Source organism: Rhamphochromis longiceps, linkage group LG7 (assembly GCF_057381845.1).
Source record: "Rhamphochromis longiceps isolate RC_006_pf linkage group LG7, R_longiceps_female_GT1.1, whole genome shotgun sequence".
NCBI lineage: Eukaryota > Metazoa > Chordata > Actinopteri > Cichliformes > Cichlidae > Rhamphochromis > Rhamphochromis longiceps.
Window position 1 is genome coordinate 44638560 of NC_140563.1, and position 15748 is coordinate 44654307.

A 15748-nucleotide genomic window follows, 5' to 3' on the forward strand; every position below is an offset into this window, starting at 1 on the left:
TCTGATTTTTCTGTGGATTTCTTATGGATATTAGTTTTAGATACTATTCACCTGTTGTAGACAGTGTTTTTAGGACTGCTACTTCTTTTTTTGTCCTCCACTTGTCTACTTTCCTTAAAATTTTAAGGAAACACTCTACACCAGCGGTCCCCAACCCCCGGGCCTCGGACCGGTCCGTGAGTCGTTTGGTACCGGGCCACGAGAGTTGAGGCTCAGGTGTGAAATGTGTGGTTTTCAGGGTTTTTATCGGTTTTCAGCGTTATTTTGTTATTGTTTTTATTGTTAACTCGGTTTTCCTGGGTCTTTTCATGTGTGTTATGAATAAATCTTCTTTTTTTTCGGTACCGGTACTAGTTTTATTTTGTTGTATTTATCCGCGACACCTTAAAGGCCGGCCCGTGAAAATATTGTGGGGCGTAAACCGGTCCGTGGCGCAAAAAAGGTTGGAGACCGCTGCTCTACACTATATCGAGATATGTCAAGTTTTCAGCTAATTGCTCTTTGGGAATCAAAACTGTGTTATTAGATTCAGCTATAGAAATGGGAACAAATGATCTGTGTCTAAAGAAAATTTTCTAAAGATACAAATTAAAATTAGTTCTTTGCTATGTGTAGACAAAATATTGATTTATCCCTCGAGTTAGTGGCCTTTTTATGTTTAAACGATTCATAGGTCAGTATTAATTGACATAACAAACAAAAAGCATATTCCTCTGAAAAAGACCAAGTATGTGGACTGGACTGAAAATGAGTAAAAAAGCAGTAAAAAAAGAAGCAAAACAATGAAAAAAACTTTGGAAGAACTTCAAAAAGTCTGAACAACTATTGCTCAAGACCACTTTCCAATACAATCTGGCTCCTATGAAACAACAACAAAAACAAATGAGAGGTGTCTTATCAATTTGGCCATTTCTATAAATCGGCAGGTACAGATACATATAGATTCGTGCTTTGAAGGTCTGAATGTCACTTAAGGTGATGATTTTGTTTAGAAAGAAGGATGGCTCCACCTACAGGTCACAAACAGTAAAAGCACAATCACATCAATTAGATTGCTGAAATTAAACTTGACTACACTTTTTTTATTACAATCTGCAGAGGTGAGAAGTAACGAAGTACAAATATTTTGTGACTGTACTTAAGTAGAAAACCTGGGTATTTATTTTTCTGACAACTTTTTACTTTTACTCTCTGCATTTTTAAACAACTCTGTACTTTCTGCTCCTTACATTTTCAAAACAGGCTCATTACTTTAACACATTTGAGGGGAGGGGAGTTGTTATTCCTCGCCATTGCTGGCCTTCAAGCATCATAACGATTTGAGCCTAAACTGTCTGCCATAGTCAGACGTTAAAGTGGGCTGGTTTTTTTTTTTTAGCACACTTTTAGCACAGTTTGTTGCTAGCTAAAGCAGTGTTTCCCAACCACTGTGCCAGGTTGGAGGAAGGTTGGAGGTTCGATCCCTGGCTCCTCCAGTCTGCATGCCAAGTATCCTTGGGCAAGATACTAACCCCAAGTTGCTCTCCGATGCATCCATCGAAGTATGAATGTGTGTAAATGTGGTTAGACAGCACTCAGTTTAGAGTCAGTGCTTGTGAGGATTGGGTGAATGTGGCATGTTGTATACAGCGCTTTGAGTAATCTGGAGAGTAGAAAAGCGATATATAAGAATCAGTCCATTTACCTGATTACAGTTTTTTCTGATTGCTTAAGCACATTTTTTGTAACTATTGGCTAATTTTGCAAAACTCTTCACACAAATAAGAAAACCTGTCACCCAATAATCAAAACATTGTAGTTCTCTTGCAAAAGCAAACACAGCTAGATTAACTCTTCACACCTTCGTAAAAATGGTCTTTCCGTATCAAACAGTACACACAAGCCATCATCCACTAAGCACACAATGCGCCAACTGCACACTGATGGTATGAATACAAAACACATCTGGCTTTTGCTTTCTCTGTGCACAAGGTAGGCTATGTCAGTTTGAGCTCATACTTCTGTCATAGATCCATAAGCATAGAGGGATCCAAACTTCAAGTACTGGTGTTTATTCAAACACATCAAAACAAACACAAGTGTTTATTTCCAAGTATAGGATTATTTGCAATCGCCATAATGACTATATGGGTTACTTGGTCTGCAGTGAACATGCTTCCTCTGCCCCCAGCATCTGGTCATCTAGCAATTCTGTAAAGTAACAATTTCAGTATTTTTACATCAATGGTATTGGTGTGTTTCTCATTGGCATATGGCAGTGCTACAAATCTTTGTGCGAAGTGACTGTACTAACCGATTCTCATTTCAAGATGTCCTTATGGTGCTTGCTACAGTGTAGCGGCTCGAGTTAGGCTGGACCCGTTGGCCAGCTACCCTCAGGGTCATTCCACGGTTGATTACATGGTCCACTATTGTAGCTCTGATGTCATCAGCAATTCTATTTCTTACTCTTCCTACCCTTCCTCTCCCCCCCTCCTCATCTTCCTCTCCCCCCTCCTCGTCTTCCTCTTGCTCCTCCTTGTCCTTGTCGTCCTCTTCATCCTACTTCTTCACCTCCACGTCCTCTTCCTCGGCCTCCTCTACTTCTCACTCTTTCTGCTCCCTCCATTGTACTCCGCACACACAGCTTACCTGTATTATAGTGCTTAGGCTGATTGCAAAGTGAACTAATTATCTAAAAAAGTTTTCACATGTGAAAGTGTGCCAGACAGTTGGCAAAATAGTGTTAATGATAGCCATACATGTGTATACTTTTGCTAGGAGTGTGTTGGAAATTTGGTAATTGAGTGTTGTGCAGTGAATTGTGCCTACAGTTTTGCAAAGTGTGTGTTACAAAATTGCAAACTGAGTGCAAAGCAGTTTTTGTGCTTTTAGTTTTGCAAACTCAGTGAGTGGTTTTGCCATAAGTCTGAATAGTTTTAGAGATTGTGCTACAGGAATCACAGTGCGGGTTTAAGCATTCAGAAAAAACTGTAGTACTCTAAATCAGGAGTCTCCAATCCCAGTCCACAAGGGCCGTGTCCCTGCAGGTTTTAGATCTCACCCTGGGTCAACACACCTGAATCACATGATTAGCTCATTACCAGGCCTCTGGAGAACTTCAAGACGGTTATTTATCCATTTAAATCAGCTGTGATGGCTCAAGGACACATCTAAAACCTGCAGGGACACCGGCTCTCGTGGACTGCGATTGGGGACCCCTGCTCTAAATGATCGGCCTGAGTAACGGACAGAACAATTGCATCTCTTCCACTAGAGGGCAGTACAACTACCTGCTCTAATTACAGTTTTTTCTGATTGCTTTATTAAACCCTAACTGTGATTCCTGTAGCACAATCTCTAAAACTATTCAGACTTATGGCAAAACCACTCACTGAGTTTGCAAAACTAAAAGCACAAAAACTGCTTTGCACTCAGTTTGCAATTTTGTAACACACACTTTGCAAAACTGTAGGCACAATTCACTGCACAACACTCAATTACCAAATTTCCAACACACTCCTAGCAAAAGTATACACATGTATGGCTATCATTAACACTAATTTGCCAACTGTCTGGCACACTTTCACATGTGAAAACTTTTTTAGATAATTAGTTCACTTTGCAATCAGCCTAAGCACTATAATACAGGTAAGGTGTGTGTGCGGAGTACAATGGAGGGAGCAGAAAGAGTGAGAAGTAGAGGAGGCCGAGGAAGAGGACGTGGAGGTGAAGAAGTAGGATGAAGAGGACGACAAGGACAAGGAGGAGCAAGAGGAAGACGAGGAGGGGGGAGAGGAAGATGAGGAGGGGGGAGAGGAAGATGAGGAGGGGGGAGAGGAAGGGTAGGAAGAGTAAGAAATAGAATTGCTGATGACATCAGAGCTACAATAGTGGACCATGTAATCAACCGTGGAATGACCCTGAGGGTAGCTGGCCAACGGGTCCAGCCTAACTCGAGCCGCTACACTGTAGCAAGTACCATAAGGACATCTTGAAATGAGAATCGGTTAGTACAGTCACTCCACACAAAGATTTGTAGCACTGCCATATGCCAATGAGAAACACACCAATACCATTGATGTAAAAATACTGAAATTGTTACTTTACAGAATTGCTAGATGACCAGATGCTCGGGGCAGAGGAAGCATGTTCACTGCAGACCAAGTAACCCATATAGTCATTATGGCGATTGCAAATAATCCTATACTTGGAAATAAACACTTGTGTTTGTTTTGATGTACTTGAAGTTTGGATCCCTCTATGCTTATGGATCTATGACAGAAGTATGAGCTCAAACTGACATAGCCTACCTTGTGCACAGAGAAAGCAAAAGCCAGATGTGTTTTGTATTCATACCATCAGTGTGCAGTTGGCGCATTGTGTGCTTAGTGGATGATGGCTTGTGTGTACTGTTAGATACGGAAAGACCATTTTTACGAAGGTGTGAAGAGTTAATCTAGCTGTGTTTGCTTTTGCAAGGGAACTACAATGTTTTGATTATTGGGTGACAGGTTTTCTTATTTGTGTGAAGAGTTTTACAAAATTAGCCAATAGTTACAAAAAATGTGCTTAAGCAATCAGAAAAAACTGTAACTGACCTTCCTCAGTCAGCTTTGCACTCGTTCACATGGTTCTCCTGCAGTTTGTTCAGAGAGTTTGTTTCCTCGCCTCATGGCAGATCTTCTCCCTCGCAGCCGAGAAAGCCTTCACTTTTCCGATGAGAAGGCACTTTATTTAAAAACCTAAATATTAGGTTTTGTGTGAAGTCATAGAAAGAAAAAAAACTCAATGACATTCCTGCAGGCGCTGCGTTACTTAAGAGAAGGAAACAGGTCCTGTGTTAACTATAAAACGTTTGGCATTTATTTACAGTTTTTTCTGATTGCTTAAGCACATGTTATGTAACTATTGGCTAATTTAGCAAAACTCTACACACAAATAAAACAACCTGTCACCCAATTATCCAAACATTTTAGTTCCCTTGCAAAAGCAAACACAGCTAGATTAACTCTTCACACCTTCGTAAAAATGGTCTTTCCGTATCTAACAGTACACACAAGCCATCATCTACTAAGCACACAATGCGCCAACTGCACACTGATGGTATGAATACAAAACACATCTGGCTTTTGCTTTCTCTGTGCACAAGGTAGGCTATGTCAGTTTGAGCTCATACTTCTGTCATAGATCCATAAGCATAGAGGGATCCAAACTTCAAGTACTGGTGTTTATTCAAACACATCAAAACAAACACAAGTGTTTATTTCCAAGTATAGGATTATTTGCAATCGCCATAATGACTATATGGGTTACTTGGTCTGCAGTGAACATGCTTCCTCTGCCCCCAGCATCTGGTCATCTAGCAATTCTGTAAAGTAACAATTTCAGTATTTTTACATCAATGGTATTGGTGTGTTTCTCATTGGCATATGGCAGTGCTACAAATCTTTGTGCGAAGTGACTGTACTAACCGATTCTCATTTCAAGATGTCCCTATGGTGCTTGCTACAGTGTAGCGGCTCGAGTTAGGCTGGACCCGTTGGCCAGCTACCCTCAGGGTCATTCCACGGTTGATTACATGGTCCACTATTGTAGCTCTGATGTCATCAGCAATTCTATTTCTTACTCTTCCTACCCTTCCTCTCCCCCCCTCCTCATCTTCCTCTCCCCCCTCCTCGTCTTCCTCTTGCTCCTCCTTGTCCTTGTCGTCCTCTTCATCCTACTTCTTCACCTCCACGTCCTCTTCCTCGGCCTCCTCTACTTCTCACTCTTTCTGCTCCCTCCATTGTACTCCGCACACACAGCTTACCTGTATTATAGTGCTTAGGCTGATTGCAAAGTGAACTAATTATCTAAAAAAGTTTTCACATGTGAAAGTGTGCCAGACAGTTGGCAAAATAGTGTTAATGATAGCCATACATGTGTATACTTTTGCTAGGAGTGTGTTGGAAATTTGGTAATTGAGTGTTGTGCAGTGAATTGTGCCTACAGTTTTGCAAAGTGTGTGTTACAAAATTGCAAACTGAGTGCAAAGCAGTTTTTGTGCTTTTAGTTTTGCAAACTCAGTGAGTGGTTTTGCCATAAGTCTGAATAGTTTTAGAGATTGTGCTACAGGAATCACAGTGCGGGTTTAAGCATTCAGAAAAAACTGTAGTACTCTAAATCAGGAGTCTCCAATCCCAGTCCACAAGGGCCGTGTCCCTGCAGGTTTTAGATCTCACCCTGGGTCAACACACCTGAATCACATGATTAGCTCATTACCAGGCCTCTGGAGAACTTCAAGACGGTTATTTATCCATTTAAATCAGCTGTGATGGCTCAAGGACACATCTAAAACCTGCAGGGACACCGGCTCTCGTGGACTGCGATTGGGGACCCCTGCTCTAAATGATCGGCCTGAGTAACGGACAGAACAATTGCATCTCTTCCACTAGAGGGCAGTACAACTACCTGCTCTAATTACAGTTTTTTCTGATTGCTTTATTAAACCCTAACTGTGATTCCTGTAGCACAATCTCTAAAACTATTCAGACTTATGGCAAAACCACTCACTGAGTTTGCAAAACTAAAAGCACAAAAACTGCTTTGCACTCAGTTTGCAATTTTGTAACACACACTTTGCAAAACTGTAGGCACAATTCACTGCACAACACTCAATTACCAAATTTCCAACACACTCCTAGCAAAAGTATACACATGTATGGCTATCATTAACACTAATTTGCCAACTGTCTGGCACACTTTCACATGTGAAAACTTTTTTAGATAATTAGTTCACTTAAGATAAGATAAGATAAGATAAGATAGAACTTTATTAATCCCTCGTGTGGGTTCCTCTGGGAAATTCGACTTCCAAAAAAAGCACAGCAACGACCAAAGTTACAGTTACAGAACTGTTATATATATATATATATATATATATATATATATATATATATATATATATATATATACATACACACATATACATATATATATATATACATACATATATATATACATATACACATATATATATATATATATATACATATATATATACACATATATACATACATACATACATACATACATACATACATACATACATATATATATACATACATACATACATACATACATACATACATACATACATACACACACACACACACACACACACACACACACACATATATAAATACAGAGACAAATATAAATAAAATATACAAAGGGGATAAATAGAATAAATAGGAATAAAAAAATAAAAATACAAGTGAATTGCACATTTCAAGTATTGAGTCTATTGCACCGTTGACTATTTACAAAAAGTATTGCACAAGGTATTGTACAGTGAGGTGCAGAGGCACTACAGCTTAGTTGTTCCCCCCTCCTTTGTCCTCCTGTTTCCCCTCCCTCTCCCCTCCAGAGAGGAGTTAAACAGTTTGATGGCGTGTGGGACAAAGGAGTTTTTAAGTCTGTTAGTTCTTGTCTTGGGGAGAAGCAACCTGTCACTGAACAGACTCTTCTGGTTGTTTATGGCCGTGTGCAGAGGATGCCCAGCATTGTCCATAATGTCCATCAGTTTCTTTAATGTCCTTTTCTCTGCCACTGTCACCAGAGTGTCCAGCTTCATGCCGACCACAGAGCTAGCCCTCCTGATCAGTTTCTCCAGCCTGGATGAGTCCCTCTTTGCTGTGCTGCTCCCCCAGCACACCACAGCATAGAAAAGTACTCCAGCAACCACTGACTGGTAAAACATCCTCAGGAGCTTCCTGCAGATGTTAAAAGACCTTAGCCTCCTGAGGAGGCAATCAGCCTAAGCACTATAATACAGGTAAGCTGTGTGTGCGGAGTACAATGGAGGGAGCAGAAAGAGTGAGAAGTAGAGGAGGCCGAGGAAGAGGACGTGGAGGTGAAGAAGTAGGATGAAGAGGACGACAAGGACAAGGAGGAGCAAGAGGAAGACGAGGAGGGGGGAGAGGAAGATGAGGAGGGGGGAGAGGAAGATGAGGAGGGGGGAGAGGAAGGGTAGGAAGAGTAAGAAATAGAATTGCTGATGACATCAGAGCTACAATAGTGGACCATGTAATCAACCGTGGAATGACCCTGAGGGTAGCTGGCCAACGGGTCCAGCCTAACTCGAGCCGCTACACTGTAGCAAGCACCATAGGGACATCTTGAAATGAGAATCGGTTAGTACAGTCACTTCGCACAAAGATTTGTAGCACTGCCATATGCCAATGAGAAACACACCAATACCATTGATGTAAAAATACTGAAATTGTTACTTTACAGAATTGCTAGATGACCAGATGCTGGGGCAGAGGAAGCATGTTCACTGCAGACCAAGTAACCCATATAGTCATTATGGCGATTGCAAATAATCCTATACTTGGAAATAAACACTTGTGTTTGTTTTGATGTGTTTGAATAAACACCAGTACTTGAAGTTTGGATCCCTCTATGCTTATGGATCTATGACAGAAGTATGAGCTCAAACTGACATAGCCTACCTTGTGCACAGAGAAAGCAAAAGCCAGATGTGTTTTGTATTCATACCATCAGTGTGCAGTTGGCGCATTGTGTGCTTAGTAGATGATGGCTTGTGTGTACTGTTTGATACGGAAACACCATTTTTACAAAGGTGTGAAGAGTTAATCTAGCTGTGTTTGCTTTTGCAAGGGAACTACAATGTTTTGATTATTGGGTGACAGGTTTTCTTATTTGTGTGAAGAGTTTTGCAAAATTAGCCAATAGTTACAAAAAATGTGCTTAAGCAATCAGAAAAAACTGTAAATGGGTTGCCAACCGCCAGTAAAACAAGAAAACGAAGAAGAAATTACATAATATTCATGCTGTGAGACAACGCAGCAATAGATAAATATTTGAAAAAAAAAGTAGTCAATCTGACATGGGTCCTGAGCATGAGTAATGGTCAGTAGTGGTCAGAAAACAATAAAGGTATACTGGGGACAAACCGAGCCAACTCCGCTATGCCTGGTGGAGGGAAAAAATTATCAATATGCTTTTTGTGACATTTTTGTTTGGTGGTGTGATTTTTCTAATGTGAAATATATGCCGAATTGCTGAATTAAGTTGTGTATATCCACAAAGAACCAGCTCCAGTAGGCAGGTATCCTGGCTTGACTTTATTTATTTGGCTCCGATTTAATAGTTTGCATTAAGATTTTTTGTTACTGTAATACTTCATCTTTACTTGTGAGCAGTAAACATGCTGAGTTGATTTAAAACACTGAGGAAAAAACATCGTGTGAAACCTGGAGGAATAATAATTAAGTAAACTGTCTTGAGAATTTATACTTCACACAATAAATAATTAGGCTCTTGCTGGAGCCAACAGTTGGAGACACAAAGAGCACACTGTTTATTGCAGCTCAGGTTTTTTTTTTTTATTGAATGCAAAATGCAACATAAAATAGACAAGTCCATGAAAAGCAGATAAAGCAAAATATATAACATTTTCAAGGTATGCTTACATCTCATCTGTGCATAAAATCTTCGTAATAGCACTAGTAAATCCCATCATCAAATCTGATAAAATATTAATTTTGGTACGATAAACTGCATACTGTAACAGAGTTGGACATATCTGCTGAAATCACATATCACACTCATACAGCTGATTGCTAAAATTCAAATAATATGTTAATCTCGCACAATAATATAAAATGTAGTTGTACAATGTGCCCTAACCTAGCCATACAGAAAAAAAGCAGTATGTCCTCCACAATAATGCTCAATATTTACGACCTGATTAACGTAAAGCAAAGTGCAGAGTAATGATAACAGATCCAAAGACAGACAGACAGTGTGAAGTTCAGTGTGTCAGACAGTGAAGAGCAGACTTTTTAGTTAAGTGCCATGTCTCTCAATGACCAACGCTGAACACCCTGATAGACCTTCAAAATGTACAGCAGCAGCTTGGCCTACACTTTCTGCACTGATGAAGCTAAACCCATAGACACCAGGGATAATGCATGTAGAAAGGGCTGTCTGTGCACTCCAGTGGGTTTGTTTGTTGTACATGAGCTAATGGGAACAAGTGATTCTCTCTGGATATGGATGTACTCATTCAGGCAAGAATGATGGAGGTCAAGGTGGGTCTCTGGGGCCATTGTAGCTCTACTGGAACTAAAGAGAAACAAAAATGTAAATCACTTCAGAATATTGTAAACACATTAAATATTGCAGACTTTTAATTTTTCACAATTCCACCTCTCACATTATTTGGGAGACATTTTCACCCTCAAGGTCAAAACTAAGCACTTAGGTTAGAAATGGGAACAAATTTCTAACTTCATGTCTGCTACAGTAAACAGCTGTTTTGTCTTGGGTCTGTAGGATATTAGATTTTATATTATTTCAATATTTTGAGCTATTTAGAAAACATTTAGTATTGTTAATTGGATGGAAAATAATGATCTGACAGCAGCACAGTAAGATAAAGGGAGATATATACCTCATTGCCTTGCACGTCGTCTGTGACCCCATTGAGTCGCAGGTCGTCTGTGACCTCATTGGCCTCCAGGTCTTCAACGACCCCATCGTCCTGGAGGTCTTCGATGACCTCATTGCCCTGCAGGTCCTGACTTTGCACCCCGTTCAGAACCTATATAAAAAGAAATTTCCAAATTTTAATTAAAAAATGCACAAATTAGTAAACAATAAATGGTTTTTAAGTTTTTGTGTACCAGCTTTAGCAAGATGTGAAGCAAATAGATACTTTCATTTCACTTTCTACTCAATTTGAGCACTAAAAATGCTTTCTCAAGCCTCATTCATTCAATCATACAAGGGCTTTTTTCTTTACCTAAGGACCTTTAACCTCACTGACACAGTATGGACACTGCATGGACGGATCGGGGTGTGAGTGTGTGGAGATAAAGCCAAAAGTGTGCTTAGGTGCACACTCAGTGTGAATGTGGACTTCAGTATCTTGCCTAAGCACACTTTGACATGCAGTTCAGTGGAAGAAGGGATTAAATGACCTTCCCATCTGAGCCACAAGATATGTAAATAGGTGTTGTGCTTTTATATTGTGACTAGCAATTAGTTAGTGATGAATACTCACGTCTGCTTCATTGAGTGGAAAACAGTTGCCTGAAAGATCAAACACCACATTTGTTATTTAAAATTTGACAGAAGATGTAAAATAGTTGCATTAAACTACCGTGGGTGAAAAATCAGTGTGATTTTGGTGCTGAGTGTTTGTTCTAGTGCTGTCTCACCTAAGCCGCAGCGTCTCTCCCGCCAAGCGTCCAGATTCAGACGAGGCGCCGCTGTGCATGCCGTGAGCCGGTTGCTTGCTGATGTGACACTGAAGACATCACGGGTGACAGATTGAATCCCAGTGTTTTCACAGATAATAGAGGACAGTGTCACACGAGACAGAGCTGCTCTCTGTTGTGGGGTGAAGACACCTGGGTTCTCGTACCACAGCCTGAGAATTTTTCACCAAGTGGAGGAAGGAAGAGATTAGTGTCAACAGAATCTATATCTTAAATGATATACTGATGTCAATAAAAATAATATAAATAAACATGCATTAGCAAAGTTTCAGATTTTCTGTTTTCAGACATGATGTATAAATTATAAACGCCATAACTCTAAACTCCACATCCAACACTGTTTTGCAAGCATCCATACCCATACAGACCTGTCACCCTGGCGAATCCTTTGGAACTGGGTTGCGATGAGGCAAGCAAACAGAGGCCCGACACGGCCACCCTCGGCAAATGGCTCTGCAACGCCTCCGAGCCAAACATCAATGTTGTCGGGGGTTCCATAGAGCTCCAGCAGCTTGCGGGCCAGGTTGTTGTTGTTCAGCACCCTACCCAGCTCTTCTTGATTCTTGGGCTGAGACAGACCACAGAAACTCCGCCAGGCGTTGTAGCCTTAAGGAGAAAAATACATAAAGTTAGCACAGATGAGAACAATTCTGAGATGATGAAATGCTAGAAAGAAAAACCTAAAAGTGAATAAGGGATGTACCAGGGATGCCGTGGTCACGTGCCCGCTGCATGTTGAGAGAACCGAGGTCCAAGGATATATGCTGTACAAACTGGAACAGCTTGTCTCTCAGAGCGGTCACCATCATGTGATCCTGGGTGTTTAGTTTAGCGGGACTGCCAAACAAACCACGCAGCAGAGGGTCAATTCCACCTGGAAATAAAAGAGAAAAAGATTAGGCTGACAGTTTAAGACAGAGGATAAAAAGAAAATTCAACACAAGTTTTCTTCATGCAACTCACCCTCGAAAGCGATTCTCCAGGGTGTGAAGAAGGCTTTAAACAAGGGTACACTAGGGAACTGAGGGTGATCCCGGAAGTTTGTATCCAGGCGGAACATAATTGGCTGAACAGCTAAGTGGGCGAAGCGGTAAGCTGCGGTTGCAAAGACGTTGGAGATGCTGGGGTCAACGGCGGGATTATAGCCGGGGTAGCGGCCAAGCTGTCTGCGCATTGCATTGGTGCCAACGATGTGCGGCAGATAGTCTCTGAACACAAACAACTGAGAGAGACGGAGAGCTTTAATTTGAGTAAATATGAGCAAATGTTGGCGAATATAAAAGCTGATTCTGAAGTTTAGCTACCTGTGTGTAAGCACCCATGATCTTGCGGGCCTCTTGGTAGAGCGTCTCGCTGTCCCAGTGGGGGTTTATCCTCTTCAGTGCACGAGCAAGGCGGTTATGCTCACGCAAAAACAATGTGTGAAGGGAGGTCAGACCGATGTTTTCATCCACACGGGCATCACCTTATGAACAGAAAGAAAACAAACATCAATACTGTTCATCTCCTGCTTAGACTGTACATTTAGAGCAGTTTAATGGATTAGTAATAACTGAGCAGCCACTTCTGGCATTAAAAAATAAAACCAAAGTGCCACTAAGTGCAGTTCCTTTAATGATTGCTTGAGAAATTACTAACCTGCAATGAAACAAGGAATCTCCCTGGCGTTTGTATCGTTGGTGACTCTTTTGCGAGTAGCGCACATTTGCACCTGGAGACTGTGGAAGGGCAGCAGCTCACGCCCGTTGTCTCTGAACTCTGTGTTTACTCGCAACAGGCCGCCATCGTCAGTGAGATTGCGAAGAGTTAGAGCGAGCTTATCTTCAGAGCCATACACCTGGCTGAGATCGAGGAAGGCTGTCAGCGCGTTGACCTGCTCTCTCCTGTTCGTCTCACCACCAAAATTTAAGGCACTGTATCCTGTGCCGCAAGCCGGGGCGGATCTGAACGCAGGGATGCACTGAGAGAAGGATAAGCGAGAGTCGCCGGGAGGAAGCTGTTCATAGACAAGAAAACATGGGTGAAAAAAACTGCTGGTCATGGATACCGAAAACAACATGCCACTGTTTGGTTTCGTGCGTCAGACACTAACCGGGATGGGAATGCATGGCTCGGTGTGCTCACAGCTCTCGTCACAGTTCACCCCGTTGCTAAAGGAACGGATGCTGGGTGAGAAGGGTGTGAAGGTGAGATCATGGTCGTTCCACTGGCCAAACAAGGTCACCATGTGAGAGTACACGGAATCATTGCTTATGCCTGCGTCTCCTGTGCTTAGGATGTTGTTGGACACCTGTCGCACCTGAGAGTAAAGAAAGTAAGAATGCACAATTCTGGTATAAAAACTAGTAAATACATCCATTAAATTTAAAATTAAAGTCTGATATGTGTGCGTCCTACCAGTGGGAGCAAGAAGTTGTTGAATTTCCGGGTCCTGTTCCATCCTTTGGGTTCGGAGATGCCGTCGTCATACTCAGCAGGCAGCCAACGGGTGAAGGGGGTGTTGGAAGCACCGAGACGTGGGTTCTTTCTAAAAGTAAACAAGAAACACCCATGTTTGGAAACACCACTTGAGAAACTCCAAGGGAAGTGTACACATCTTTTGCTATAGAAGGTCTCAAATTTTTAGGTGTATTGCGTAAGGATTTCCTTTGAATTTAGACTCTAGTTGGTCTCAAAATCAACTAATTCCACACAAAATCTTTTCATTTTTTCTAGGAATTATGACATAAATTACCCACCCACCCCCTATCCCCAGCAACACATTATTATCCATGAAATCAAAAAATTAAAATAGGCTACATGATGAATAATGCAGTATTTTTCTTGTCGAAAATGAGAATGGTTTTATATTTTATGTTTGAAACGCACAATGGTGTGCGTTGTTGCATATGCATAAAAGAAGTGCTACAGAGGTTAAAGTAGAAAGTTTCTCTTACAGGTTGTTGCACACGCTGGTGATTGTGCGGTACTTGATGAGGTTCGGTGTGGTGACGCACTGCGGAGCTTTGACTCGAGCGGCACATCCAGTTATTTCAGCAAGTTTTTGCAGATCTTCGGGTTTGAGCAAATCTGGAAAATGTGACAGAAACAGTTAAGTGAGTGCAACTTTGTCACCTTCACAAGTCTAATAGTTAATTATATTAAGAGAGAATTGAGTCTTGCATCATGAAACACTAAAGATTCTCAACTCCAGCCAGTAAAAGTTGCCGCAAAGATTGTGTGTGTTGCCTTTGTGTGGACGCTGCATGTCTAACCTGTTGCATTGAGTGAGCGCTTGTGCACATGATGCACTTTCTCCTGCACAAGACGGATGGTTTGCGCCATGTAGTCCGCAGATCTCACCGCAGAGCGTGTGTCACCTCGGGGTTGCTTCAGGAGACGAAGAGCATCGTGAGGACTCACCACATCCCTGCGGACTCGTCTCAGACTCCTGGAGGGAAAAAAGTCACACAGTTGGAGAAAAAGGTGCATTTCTTCTTCTTCTTTTTTTTCCCGAACTGATAAATTATGGCATTACTACTGGCTTAAAAACCAGTTGAAAAGCATTTTACTGCGTAGGTATGTGGGTTACTTTAAAAGAAAGCCTATGAGATTAACTCACTCTTCTCTGGAGTACTTGTATGCATCATCCACAATTTTCCTTGCTTCTTCAAAAGATCGCTGAAGAAAAGGACTGCCAAGATATTCTTCTGCAGACAAAGAAAATTAACAATCTTATGACATGACTGGGGGAAAAAAATATCAGGTGAGGATGAATATTAGTGACAAAACAGCAGCGTGAAGACTTACTTGCTGGTTTAAGCTCAGCGGGCACCAGGCAGATGCCCAGCATAAGCAGGACAGAAAAATGCATTTCTGAAACAAACATTTAATCAGAATCCAGTTAAAAACACAACAACAAACAAACAAAGTAACAAAAAACTTTTTTTTTATTATTATTTTTTAAATTTGGTGTCACATAAAAATATCTAAGAAAGAAAAAACATTTTGTTACCTGTGAAGGTTTCAGATGCTCTCTCAGGGCTTCAGATGCTCTTTGAAAGCTGGTGGTAGTGATGCTGTCTCACATTTTCACCCTTTTTATACTCTGTGGGAGGCCAGAGGCCTCGCCCCCATAGATAGAGCAGGTACAGATACCGTCAGTAAAGAGCTCTTCCTTGTTCCTTCTATATGTGTTGAAGGAAATGCTTTGTTTTTATCTCATCAGTTACTGCTTCTGGTCAACTGATAGGACTGACAATAATTTTTGGGAAACAATATAAATATTTTGGCATGCGTACCACTTCGGGTGGTTGTCATCATGGCAACAGCAGAGAAAAAAAATATTAATATTTGTAATTTCATTTAGGGATTTAAATAAAATTATTTATCTTCTTTTTCAGTTTTATTTAAATGCTTTCTGTCATCAAACATAATGATGTTTTTTATTCACATTAATCTCCTGAGCTGACTTTGCAGTCTTATCTGAGCACGTT

At 41.1% G+C, this 15748-nt stretch overlaps 1 protein-coding gene across 1 annotated transcript; it reads right to left on the reverse strand.

The window, feature by feature from the left end:
- Positions 1-9357: 9357 nt before the first annotated feature.
- Positions 9358-15360, reverse strand: mpx (myeloid-specific peroxidase). The gene is made up of 16 exons (XM_085413811.1): positions 15268-15360; positions 15063-15128; positions 14875-14962; positions 14528-14703; positions 14210-14342; positions 13671-13800; positions 13366-13572; positions 12912-13269; positions 12578-12738; positions 12237-12495; positions 11977-12147; positions 11642-11879; positions 11214-11425; positions 11057-11085; positions 10445-10594; positions 9358-10116 (listed from the first exon to the last, which is right to left on the reverse strand). The coding sequence occupies exons 2-16, from the start codon at positions 15124-15126 to the stop codon at positions 10108-10110; spliced, it is 2385 nt and encodes a 794-aa protein (XP_085269937.1). The 5' UTR covers positions 15127-15128; positions 15268-15360; the 3' UTR covers positions 9358-10107.
- Positions 15361-15748: the final 388 nt, after the last annotated feature.

Excerpts from the sequence above, each read along its gene's own strand:
- mpx (XM_085413811.1), bottom strand. The coding sequence starts at position 15,126 with ATGCATTTTTCTGTCCTGCTTATGCTGGGCATCTGCCTGGTGCCCGCT. Across the intron at positions 13,801-14,209 it reads ACCAGCGTGTGCAACAACCT|AAAGAACCCACGTCTCGGTG; the intron begins GTAAGAGAAACT and ends GTTTACTTTTAG. Across the intron at positions 10,595-11,056 it reads TTCCACTCAATGAAGCAGAC|GTTCTGAACGGGGTGCAAAG; the intron begins GTGAGTATTCAT and ends CTTTTTATATAG.